The sequence below is a fragment of the Bubalus bubalis genome, chromosome 10, assembly GCF_019923935.1.
Source record: "Bubalus bubalis isolate 160015118507 breed Murrah chromosome 10, NDDB_SH_1, whole genome shotgun sequence".
NCBI lineage: Eukaryota > Metazoa > Chordata > Mammalia > Artiodactyla > Bovidae > Bubalus > Bubalus bubalis.
The window spans coordinates 29,156,361-29,168,466 of record NC_059166.1 but is presented as its reverse complement, the minus strand read 5'-3'; the positions used below and the strand labels follow the sequence as shown (position 1 = coordinate 29,168,466).

At 46.5% G+C, this 12,106-nt stretch overlaps 1 protein-coding gene and 1 long non-coding RNA gene across 2 annotated transcripts; both read left to right on the top strand.

Annotated features, from left to right (window-relative positions):
- Window positions 1-316: 316 nt before the first annotated feature.
- Window positions 317-3,696, top strand: SLC35D3 (solute carrier family 35 member D3). Its single transcript, XM_006052270.3, has 2 exons — window positions 317-943; window positions 1,942-3,696. The coding sequence occupies exons 1-2, from the start codon at window positions 502-504 to the stop codon at window positions 2,769-2,771; spliced, it is 1,272 nt and encodes a 423-aa protein (XP_006052332.1). The 5' UTR covers window positions 317-501; the 3' UTR covers window positions 2,772-3,696.
- Window positions 3,697-4,008: 312 nt separating this feature from the next.
- On the top strand, window positions 4,009-11,069 carry LOC123327854. Its single transcript, XR_006542532.1, has 3 exons — window positions 4,009-4,148; window positions 4,534-4,667; window positions 10,902-11,069. It is a non-coding gene; the product is annotated as an uncharacterized LOC123327854 (long non-coding RNA).
- The last annotated feature ends 1,037 nt before the right edge of the window (window positions 11,070-12,106 follow it).

Here is a 12,106-nt window from a genome sequence, read left to right as displayed (position 1 = left end):
AGCGGCTGGCAATGCAGGAGAAGAGGGGCCCGCGCTCCGACACCCGACCCGGGTGGGTGCTGGGGCGCCCGAGGGGAGCAGGTCCGGTCCCCCTCGCGGCAGCTGCCGAGGTTTCCAGCCGCAGAGCGTCCTCCCTGCCGGTGAAACCGCGTGGGACACAACCCATGGCCGCTCGTCACCTACTTACAAGTCGCTGTCGCTAGGATTCCCGCCACTCCTCTCAGACCAGCCCCCCACCTCTGCCACTTTTCGGAGTCCCCCGCCCCCGTCTCTGCCTCCCCGGAGCTGCGGGGCAGTCGGACGCGGAACCGCCGAGCCGCGAGGACGCCTGCCTTGAGCTGCCTTCTCTCCGCAGCCGAGCCGGCGCCCCCTGCCCTTCGCCGCGGTGTTGGGCGGGCGCCCCTGCCGCCCTCGCTCAGCGGCTCATCCCGGCCTTCTTCCACGCTGTCCTCCAGCCGGTCCCGTAGCTTCGCCACAGCCGGGTGCGGCGGGGCAGGCGCGATGCGACAGCTGTGCCGCCGGGGCCGCGTTCTGGGCATCGCGGTGGCCATCGCGCACGGGGTCTTCTCCGGCTCCCTCAACATCCTGCTTAAGTTCCTCATCAGCCGCTACCAGTTCTCCTTCTTGACCCTGGTGCAGTGCCTGACCAGCTCCACCGCGGCGCTGAGCCTGGAGCTGCTGAGGCGCCTGGGGTTCATCGCGGTGCCCCCCTTCGGCCTGAACCTGGCTCGCTCCTTCGCGGGGGTCGCCGTGCTCTCCACGCTGCAGTCCAGCCTCACGCTTTGGTCCCTGCGCGGCCTCAGCCTACCCATGTACGTGGTCTTCAAGCGCTGCCTGCCCCTGGTCACCATGCTCATCGGCGTCCTGGTGCTCAAGAACGGAGCGCCCTCGCCGGGGGTGCTCGCGGCCGTGCTCATCACCACCTGCGGTGCGGCTCTGGCAGGTGAGCTGGACCCGCGCGGACCCCCGGCCCACCCCACCCCACCAGCCAGTGACCTCAGGGATCACTCAGTGCAAAGCCCTCACTTCCAGATGGGGAGACTGAGGCAGGGAGCTTTGAACGCGGTGGCTCCGCTAGCAGATGGGACCCCTGAGACCCAGCCGAGTCTTCCTCTGCGCTCCGGCCTCCTCCTTTAGAGCCCTCACTCCCAATACTAGTCCGGGTTTCCGACCCCCGCCCCTGTCTCGCTCCTTAAAGCCCTTCCCTCCTCGCCCTCCCCCTTCCGTCTTCCCCCTTTATTTCTTCCTTCCTCCGGGAGGGGGTGGGCGAGCCGCCCTAGCCTGGGAGCTAGAGCCCCCAGACCGAGACGGAAGGAGGGGGTCGAGAACTTCCCTGGGTCACGCGGGGCCGGAGTAGGCAGGGACGATGCGAGCCAAGTTTGAGCCCCGAGGCTAGCTTGGGATCTCCGGCGCCGCGCAGGGGGCTGCAGACTCTAGGCAGAGGTGGGCGGATTGAGACTCGGGCAGGTTGGGCGTGGAGGACTGAGCGAGATGGGTGCCGGCGGAGCGGGCAACCTTCTTTCGAGGGTCTCCTCATGCCCAGCCTGCCCGGGGAAAAGCCACGAGCCGGGACCTCCCTCTCTCTTCTGTGCCCCACGGAGGCGGCAGTCGTACCACGTGCCCAGGCGACACCCGTGCCAGCTCGGGGAAGCCACAGCGCCTACCCCGAGGGCATCGGTGCTGTCCTGAGCCTCTGTCTTGGAGAGAGGTAGACGGGACGCCCCCGAGGATAAGGAAGGGAGGGCGCGCCTCTCCTGCCTTGCACTGGGCAATTGACTGTACTTGGCTTTTCCTTTCGATACGCGTGGGTAGAGCTAGGGCGCACACCCTACTTTCCAGCCTACGCCGTTGCCCCCCGTGGATACCAACTCCTGCCAACCCAGTGTCTTCTCTGTTTCCTTCCTGCCCTACGTTCCTCGGACCTCTCTCGATGCACTCCAGGAGCCGGTGACCTGACCGGCGACCCCATCGGGTACGTCACCGGCGTGCTGGCGGTGCTGGTGCACGCCGCCTATTTGGTGCTCATCCAGAAGGCGAGCGCAGACACGGAGCACGGGCCGCTCACCGCGCAGTACGTCATCGCCGTGTCCGCCACCCCGCTGCTGGTCGTCTTATCCTTTGCCAGCACCGACTCGATCCACGCCTGGACCTTCCCCGGCTGGAAGGACCCGGCCATGGTGACCATCTTCGTGGCGTGCATCCTGATCGGCTGTGCCATGAACTTCACCACGCTGCACTGCACCTACATCAACTCGGCGGTGACCACCAGCTTCGTGGGGGTGGTGAAGAGCATTGCTACCATCACTGTGGGTATGGTGGCCTTCAGCGACGTGGAGCCCACCTCTCTATTCATTGCTGGCGTCGTGGTGAACACCCTGGGCTCCATCATTTACTGTGCGGCCAAATTTTTGGAAACTAGAAAGCAGAGCAACTACGAGGACCTGGAAACGCAGCCGGGGGGAGAGGAGGCGCAGCCAAGTGGAGATCAGCTGCCATTCGTCATGGAGGAGCTGCCCGCAGAGGGTGGAAATGGCGGGTCGGAAGGTGGGAAGGCAGCAGGTGGCTCCACTCAACGGGGTGGGCAAGAGGCTAGGGGCAGCCCCAGAGGGGTCTCGCTGATGGCTAGGAGCTCGCAGATCTCAGACAGCCCTGAAGACGTGGGCAGGAGTTCATTAAAGGATGCTTACCTCGAAGTGTGGAGGTTAGTTAGGGGAGCCAAGTATGTAAAGAAGGATTATTTGATAGACAATGAGGAGTTACCCAGTCCTTGAAAAGGAAATGCACGTATGTATATATGTACATACACTTATTTTATATGTGAAAGATGACATATTTTAATGAGGAGCCGCCCAGTTTCATGCTTGGAGTGGGGAAGGGGAGCAAAGAAAGAAGCTGAAATGCCTGACTGCAACAATATTGTACCCGTGTGAATTTTTTAGCCTGAGAATACCAGAGGCATCACAGAGGCAAAAGAATGTGAAGGTGACTAAGAAACAAAGGCAGGGTTTCAGCTGCAGATTCCTAGCACATTTTTGGTCATTATGACCATAACCAAATATCTGCATGTATGGAGAGTCCTTCAACCACCCCCTCCAAAGATGGAGCAGAGAGATGAAAGCAGCACTTAATTAAGTTCAAAGATTACACACAGGGGCACCTTTTTGACGATAGTTTGAACTATAGTTTTTATGGCCACTTTGGAAGAATATATTATTGAAATGACATATTTAAATACACTGAATTAATGTTTACTGTTTAAAGTCACCAGAAATATGTTTACTCTAATTTACTTTCAAAAAATATATAAGTGCTCTACTCTTCTATTGGTAGAAAATGTTAAAACTATTTTGAAACTGAATTCTTAGCTTTAATCATGAAGTTTAAAGTTGGCTTTTAGTAATTAAAAATATTTGAAAGGTTTTTTAGTTCATTGCTTTGTAATATTTGTTATTGAATGCCATAACCTTTTTAAAAAACAGTTTTACTGTGTCCAGTATTCCTTCAAGCAAATGCAATGGCTGATGTATAATTCAGTGTTAACTGAAACCCAAACAGAAATGAGACCGTTCAGTTAAGCTAGGCCTTTCAAGTCGCACCGCACATCCTAAACCGTGTTACAGAAAGAGCAACTGCTATATTCACTTTATGATATTTTTCTATCTTAAATTTGTCAAAATAAAGTATGAGTCTCTGCTAAAAGGCATATTGTTAGAAATTTGTCTTAGACACACCTGTGTTCTGTTGTTGCTGTGTGGCTTGTGTTTGCCCCCTGTGAGTGGTGTTTAGTATCTGGGGTGCAGGGCCCACCCTCCATCAGGAACTTTCTAAATTAGCACTGCAGTTTGGTTTCAAACAACACCATCAAAAACACTCTCATTTTCCAGTCAAGGAAAAGTAACGTAAAATAAAGTCCTGCCTCATGCTGCCTTGTGAGAGCCATCCACAACTGACTTCAGTTAAGATGGAGTTTGAAACGTAATAAAAGCGGGAAGCCAGGGGAAGTCTTCCTGTCAGCCCCTCCCAGAGTGTACTTGGAAGGTGAAGACACTCATCATTTGCCAGCATGTTTCTGAGACTTTATTTTTCTTCATTTTCCAAAGATGAAAACCAAGCAAAAAGCAGAGGCATCAGTTTTTCCCTACAAGCTGGTAAGTGTCATTGTGACGGTTTGTGATTGGTTCTGGCTTGCTTGTTTTCATCAGCAATTGATGTTTCCATAGGTACCTCTAGAAGCCATTTAAGTGGTAGGAGCTCTCATATGGCTGCTTAGAAATGGTTGACTAGAGTTATAATAACTTCTTTCAAAATAAGCATTAAAGGTAATGCCAGCATGCCAGAAGGCAACATCCTGTAGCTACTCTGTGAAGCTGAGAATTTGTGAAAAGCAGCAAAACCGAACAAAGTATATATTTTTTAAGTCCACTATCAGACAAATCAATAAAATGAGATTGTTTTTCACTGAAAAAATTCCCTTTTGGTTAAAACTGTGGGTTTATATTTATTACAAAAAGATTAACTCTTTTCTGTCAATAGACTTGTAGAAACATTTGTAGAGACACTCCAACCAATCCAGTGGAAGCATTTCCTTTACTTGGATGGATGAACTCCATTCATTCAAGGATGGTCATGGGAACTGTCGGAGCCAAGGAGGTGCAAAGGTACTTTTGGTAAGACTTAAGTTTCCTATTTTTCTTTTCTGGGCTTGCCTGGTGGCTCAGCAGTAAGGAATCTGCCTGCCAGTGCAGGAGATGTGAGCTCGATCCCTAGGTTGGGAAGATCCCCTGGAGAAGGAAATGGCAACACACTCCAGCATTCTTGCCTGGGAAATCCCATGACTAGAGGAGTCTAGTGGGCTACAATCCACGGGGTCATAGAGAGTCAGATGCAACTAAGCGACTAAACAACATTTTTCCTTTCACTGGACTTGAACCTAGAAGGATGGGGTGGGAGTGGGGCAGACATGCTGCTGTCATCTTACCACCAAGAAAAGATACAACAGGAAAAAATCAACACAGAGAGGTGGACCAGGGTGGGAGAGAGAGAGAGAGAAACTGAGTCCTGAGTCCTGATTTCACAGGGTCCTAGATTCAGATGACTTTCCTGTAAGTTAGCACTAGACCTCAGATTGTCAGATATAAAACAAGGTCTTTTTTTTTATTGTTTTTATTTGCTTTAGTCATTGAGATTTCTGCCACTTTCAATAACAAAGAATAACAAGTGACACAAATATAAGTGACTGGTTTTTAGCAACAAGGTGGGGTAAAAGGACCAGAAGAGGTTTTTGTTTGTTTTTTGCTTGTTTTGTTTGTTTTTTCATTTTTCACCAACACAAGCTTTTACCCCTACCCTTGACTAGGGATTAGATATGCCACTCTGGTCTCTTAAAAATTACCATCTACTCTGTATCACCCATGGTCTTAAACAAACCATGGTTTTACCTATCATCTTTGTCTTCAGTTTACAATTCAGTTGAATCCTACATTCATGTTTCTCAAATTCACTGGGTGTTGGAGCAATGTTTTATATTGCACACTATTATAAATAATATCTGAGGTTTATTATTATAGTCCTTGCTAGGTGCTAGGTGCAGTTCTCAGTGTTTTACATGGACTAACTCATGTACTTCTTACAGTATTTCTACATGTTGGCATTAATATTATCCCAATAATACAAGGAGTAAACTGAGGTGTGGAGAGCTAAGGAACTTTCCCTGACCTCTTAGCTGGTGACCTGTAGATGTAGGAGCTGATTTGAACCCAGGCAGTATGACTCCAGTGCCCATCTGTCTCACCATTATGGTATCCTGCCTCTTGGTGAGATACATTCAACCTGACATCATAAAGCTGGAGAATGTGGGAGTGCTGGCGGGTAGTTCCAGTGCTTGTTCATTGCAACTCAGTGAGGACCATAGAGTCTGCTGTCCTCAGAAAGAAAAGGGATACAACCTATATGTGTGTGTGTATGAACAGGTTCCTGTTTGTGAGCACTAAGGGACCCAGAGAGCAGTTGAGGTACCATGAAAACAGAATCAAGAAAGGGGTTCTATTGCTATTATAACCAAGTCCCCAAGATCTCCAGACTTTCCAGTCCATCACTTATTTAATATTCAAACAAGTCAACTTAATCCTTCACCTTAAATAACCCTGAGAGGTACAGACCTTCAGACTAGTGTTTCTGAGGATTCACTGAGCATGCTCAGTGTTGCTGATTACTTCCTGTTCCCAGCTGCTGTGTTGATCATTTAAAAAAAAGACTTTATTGAAATATAATTTACATACCATAAAATTTGCTCATTTTAAGTGCACGATAGTCATTAGCATGTTTATAGAATGGTACAACTGTTGCTGCTGCTGCTAAGTCGCTTCAGTCGTGTCTGACTCTGTGCGACCCCATAGACAGCGCTGCCCACCAGGCCCTGCCGTCCCTGGGATTCTCCAGGCAAGAACACTGGAGTGGGTTGCCATTTCCTCCTCCAATGCATGAAAGTGGAAAGTGAAAGTGAAGTCGCTCAGTCGTGTCCGACTCCTAGCGACCCCATGAACTGCAGCCCACCAGGCTCCTCCGTCCATGGGATTTTCCAGGCAAGAGTACTGGAGTGGGGTGCCATTGCCTTCTCCAGTAGCAATGTTACTACTGTCTAATTCCAGAACATTTTCATTGTCCCAAAAAGAAATCCTGTACCCATTAGAAGTCACTATCTATATTCCCTGAATCTCCCCACCCCCCGGCATTGCTAACCAACTTTCAGCCTCTGTGGGTTTGCTTCTTCTGGTTAAATGCTTTCTGCTGTCCTGAAATTGCTCTTTCAAGCTGTTCTTCCTAACCTGCTCCTCTGCTCCATTTTTTTTTTTAACAGCAGGTACTGCTATTAATAATAAAAAGTTGATGTTGGGATGCAGTTGGTAAGATTTACTGAATGCTGACAACTACCTATTCTAAGGACATTTCAGTGCAGGAAAGGAAAACTTAAAAGTCAGTATCGGAAGTCTCTGCTCCTGAGGTCTGAGTGGTCCTCTGCCACCTGGGCCCTGCCTGCTGCTCTGTGGGGCCCACTCCTGCCCAGGACAGTGCCTTCCCCACAGTCACACTTACCCTAGGCTTAAGCCCCCAAGATGCTTATTTTCCTATTATTTTTCTGAAGAAGTACCTGGAAGAGCTGTGACACAAAAACAAAAGAGAAATCATTTGACAATATAATTCTTCTCTTCCAAGAATGTGGAAAAGCCATAGTTATCAAAAAATGTCATTCCTGGGACTTCCCTGGTAGTCCAGTGGTTAAGACTCTACTTCCACTGCAGGGGACAGAGGTTCCATCCTTGGTAGCAGGGAAGATCCTACATGCCATGCAGTGTGGCCAAAAAAATAAACAAGCTTAAAATTTTTTTTACACAAAACACACACACTCACACATATAGGAGGTTTAGATCGATAGAGATAGTTATTCTGGAAAAGTTTGTAACTAATGCAAAGTTGGCTATCGGCCCACTTGTTGGCTCCCGGCCCCTCCCACATTCTTCCTTGCGCACAGATCTCTAAACTTGTTTGAGTACAAGCAGCAATGTGCTCAGGGAAGGTGGGTCAACCCCCTGTTGGATTAATCCTCATTTTTCTAAAGCCTTCATGGAGGACCCATAGCTCTTTGCCAATGATTGGCTTAGCAGAGAGCCTGTGATGCAGCTAGAGAAGGAGATAAATGAGTAAGTATGCTAGGAAAGGGGTTCTGGGCCAGTTCTCTATGATAAGAAGATGCTCTTAACCCTTTATCCTGCCTTTGTATGCAGTTGGTAGGGATGTAATTTCAGAAGCTATGGCAGTTATTTTGCAGCCTCAAGTGGACAACCCTAAGTGTGAACAGTGATGTGTTCAGGGCAAACAAGAAAATGAGGGAAAAAGCCTGTTTCTTGATGCCTTCATTGTGCTGCTCATATAGCAGCACTGGAACTGCCTACTTCAGGCATCTTTTTACAGGAGAGGACAAATTCCTATTCTAAAGTCACTTGTAGCTGGGCATTCTTTTTCTTTAAGCCAAATCTTTCCAACTGATATTAAATTTAGATTTGATAGTTAATTTTGCATCAGAAAGAAAATACAGTTGAAAAACAAAATGTTTTTTCATTGCAACATCAATTTTAATCCATCCACCTATAATTTATTCCTTGATTCAACAAACACTTAAATAAGTAAATATTATATACCAACTTCTGAACAGTTTATTTCCTTTTTAAAACTATTTCTTTATAGTCAATGTAATTGGTGATTTCTTTATACATGAAGGATTACTTCCAAAAGGGCTAATTTGAGGATGAAGACTAGCCAAACATTCTTTGTTAAGGGCAATAAAAACGCTAAGGTTTATCTTCTAAAGTTTATCTGAAAGACATAACTGGACAATGTTTCCCATAGTCACCAAGAGTTAAAAAAAAAATGACCCAGAAAGATGAAAAAGGGGCAAAAGTATCAACAAAAAGTGTTTAGCCAAGGAGATCAAATTGCTCTTATACAATGAAAGGATCCTTGTGTGTTTAATCACTCAGTTATGTCTATCTTTTTGCTACCCAATGGACTGAGTAGCCGGCCAGACTCCCTGTCCATGGGATTTCCCAGGCAAGAATATTAGAGTGGGTTGCCATTTTCTCCTCCAGAGGATCTTTCTGACTCTGGGATTGAACCCTCATCTCCTGTGTCTCCTGCACTGCAGGTGGATTCTTTACCTGTTGAGCCATCAGAGAACGCCAACCTCATTTAAATAGGAAAAAAGCAAATTAACCCACAGTGAAAACATTTGTGTCAGTGAGGCTGCTGGAACGGAAGTTTGTTCGTGAGCAAGCAGATTAGAATCACCTCTGCAGAAAAGAAAACAGATAATAAACAATGTACATTATTATGGGCTGAATGTTAATGTCTCCCTCCTTCACCCCCAATTCATATGTTGAAATACTAACCCTCAAGGCATTGGTATTAGGAGACGGGGCCTTTGGAGTGATTAAGTCATGAGGGTGTGGCTCTTTTACCTGGGATTGGTGCCCTTATAAGAAAACACAGGTGAACGTGCCTCCTGTCTCGGCTCTTTGCCAGGTGAGCATAAAGAGGTGCTGGCCATGTGCAATCCAGGTATCAGGCCCTCACCAGACACTGGATCTCCTGATGCCTTCATCTCATATGTTCCCAGTCTCTAGAATTGTGAGAAATACATGTTGATTGTTTAAGCTACCCAGTCTATAGTATCCCTGTTATAGTGTCTTTAGAAGAAAACTGATAAACTGAATATTCCTGTGAGTGAGGGTTTCTACCATTACAACCCCATCCCTACTTTAAGATTATTATGAGAGAGAAATGCACTTTTGTTGAGATTTTATATTCAGGCTCCTTTTTAGTTCAGCAGTTTAGCCAGTATTCTCACCAAAACACTGTCATCTCACTTGTCACAGTGAGAAAGAAGGATTTTAAAAAAAAGAGGCAGGGAATGAGGACTTCCTCCTACTCTTTCTTCTCTTCCTTCTCACTGTCATCCTGACCAACACTCCGTGTGTAATGTCCCAGGACTCCAGACTTCCTATACTCGCTGCATCATTTTAATTTACAGAACTACTGAAGGCACAGGACTGTATATAAGAGTGTGGCTGGTTTAGTCACAAAGTCGTGTCTGACTCTTGTGACCCTATGAACTGTAGCCCACCAGGCTCCTCTGTCCATGGGATTCTACAGGCAAGAATACTGGAGTGGGTTGCCATTTCCTTCTCCAAGGGATCCTGACCCAGGGATTGAACTCAGGGCTACTGTATTGCAAACAGTCTTCTGCATTGCAAGCGGATTCTTTCCTGACTGAGCCACAGGGATGGACATATATATATATAAAGTAAGTTACTACTATCCATTTTTCCCATTGATTTCATTAACAATAGATGGAATTCCCACTCCAGTACTCTTGCCTAGAAAATCCCATGGGCGGCAGAGCCTGGTAGGCTGCGGTCCATGGGGTCGCTAAGAGTCGGACATGACTGAGCAACTTCACTTTCACTTTTCACTTTCATGCATTGGAGAAGGAAATGGCACCCCACTCCAGTGTTCTTGCCTGGAGAATCCCAGGGATGGGGGAGCCTGGTTGGCTTCCATCTATGGGATCGCACAGAGTTGGACACGACTGAAGTGACTTAGCAGCAGATAGAATTCAATGAGTACAATATTCTTTGCATGTTTAGTCATGTCCAACTCTTTGTGACACTTTGGACTGTAGTCAGCCAGGCTTCTCTGTCCATGGGATTTTCCAAGTAAGAATATTGGGGTGGGTTGCCATGCCCTCCTCCAGGGGATCTTCCTGAACCAGGGATTGAACCTACGTCTTCTGAGTCTTCTGCACTGCAGGTGGATTCTTCACTGCTGAGCCATCAGGGAAGCACAATATTCTTTAGTAGAACTTAAATAAGAATTAGTTCATGGTTTACACCAACAGAATCAATTGAATATATCAAGTGCATTCAAATGAGAAAAATCATTTTTTCCTTAGCTATCTGAGTAATGTCTATTTATCATTTCTTTCTTTGATTTCACTACAGAAAAGATTTTGGAACTCAAAAGCAAATGAGTAGAACCATCACTTTTCTGAAATCCATCCTTTATGGCAATCTAATTTGATAGATCTTCAGTGATATATTCTGAAAATAATCCATAAAATACACTTGATGCAACAGAAGGAACAATAACTTATTATCAAGGGCAAGCGTTTGATTTTATCTCTTCACATGCTGTAATATGTTTGGTTCTTTTCTGCCTCTGGATCAGCCTTTTCCTGTGATGGGACGGGAGAGAGAAAATTTGATTTTAATTATTTGATGCTAAAATGCCAAAACACGTTGAAAAATTGAAAAACCTGATAATCTTTATTTTTTTCTATCTTGATGCAGAAGACCTAATTCAGAGAGGTCTGGACAGTGGACCAAATTTCCTGCTTTTTGCTTGGCTCTTTGGCATCATGCATACCCTATGTGTGTATGTGTCCTTGCATCAAATGTCTCTCAGTGGGTGAGAGATGCTATTGGTCTTGGACTGGCTTTCTGTATAATTATGATGAATCTAGAGTGCTAATCTATGGTGTGATTGAATAAAATAATACCAGTTATAAATCTCTGCTGTATAGCACCCCTGCCTTGGATTATTGGGAGTTAACACAGGTCATGTCTGAATTTCAAAAGTCTTGACTGTATGTGGAGTGCTTTCACACTGATTGCCCAGTTCTCTGGAGGGCTACCATTCTTTCTCATCAATAACTGCTGTGTACAGTTACCCTTAAAGAAGCCCATTGCAAGCAGCCCAGTTCCAAAGACTAGTTTCCTGTTTTTCTTTCAAGAGGAATGTTCAATTTTCAAATGAATTGGATAGGCAGATAGGGAAAAGTTTTACATTTTGCAATTTGCCTAGTGGCTGTCTTCCAAAATCTGCAATATGTTTTGTAAACATTATTACCAACTTGGTAAGCGGCCATTTCGGTAGGCACTTACTGTCATTGTGATGTATAAAGGGAAATTCACTTTACCTAATATTCCCTAAGCCTTCCAGAGCACTGCTGTAATCATGGGATGGCACTACCTCTTCCACGTGATAAATGTGAATGGCTTTGTAAGTAAACACCGTCCCCTTTAATTCCATTACCATATGGAGAGATGATTGTGGAAAGGGGGCCAGTAGGCCAGACAGTTCACCACCGCACAAAGGTAGGTGTTCCACTGTCTTATCTGCCCTCCTCTTTCCCACCGCCCAGCACTCTGCCTAGAACGCAGTCTAGCACTCAATTAATATTTGTTGACTGATTGACAAAAGAAAGCCAAGTCAGGAAAAGTCAAAGCACAACTTCAGTTTTCTCATTCAATTATAAGCTCTTTTAAGATGGCCCAATTGGTAAGCCTGATTTCCCTAAAGTGCCATACTTGAAAAATAAAATGCTGTAAATTGAATCTGCTGGATAAGGAATTGGCTGTGTAGTCTCTGCATAAAGGCAGAGGCAGGAAGGTTTGGTGCACTGTTTGGAGGTCTGCTCTGCAAGGAAGGAGCTCTTGCCCAGCACTTTTGGCGCCCCGGGGCTCCATGCAGTCAGGTTTTAGGAGACTTGTTG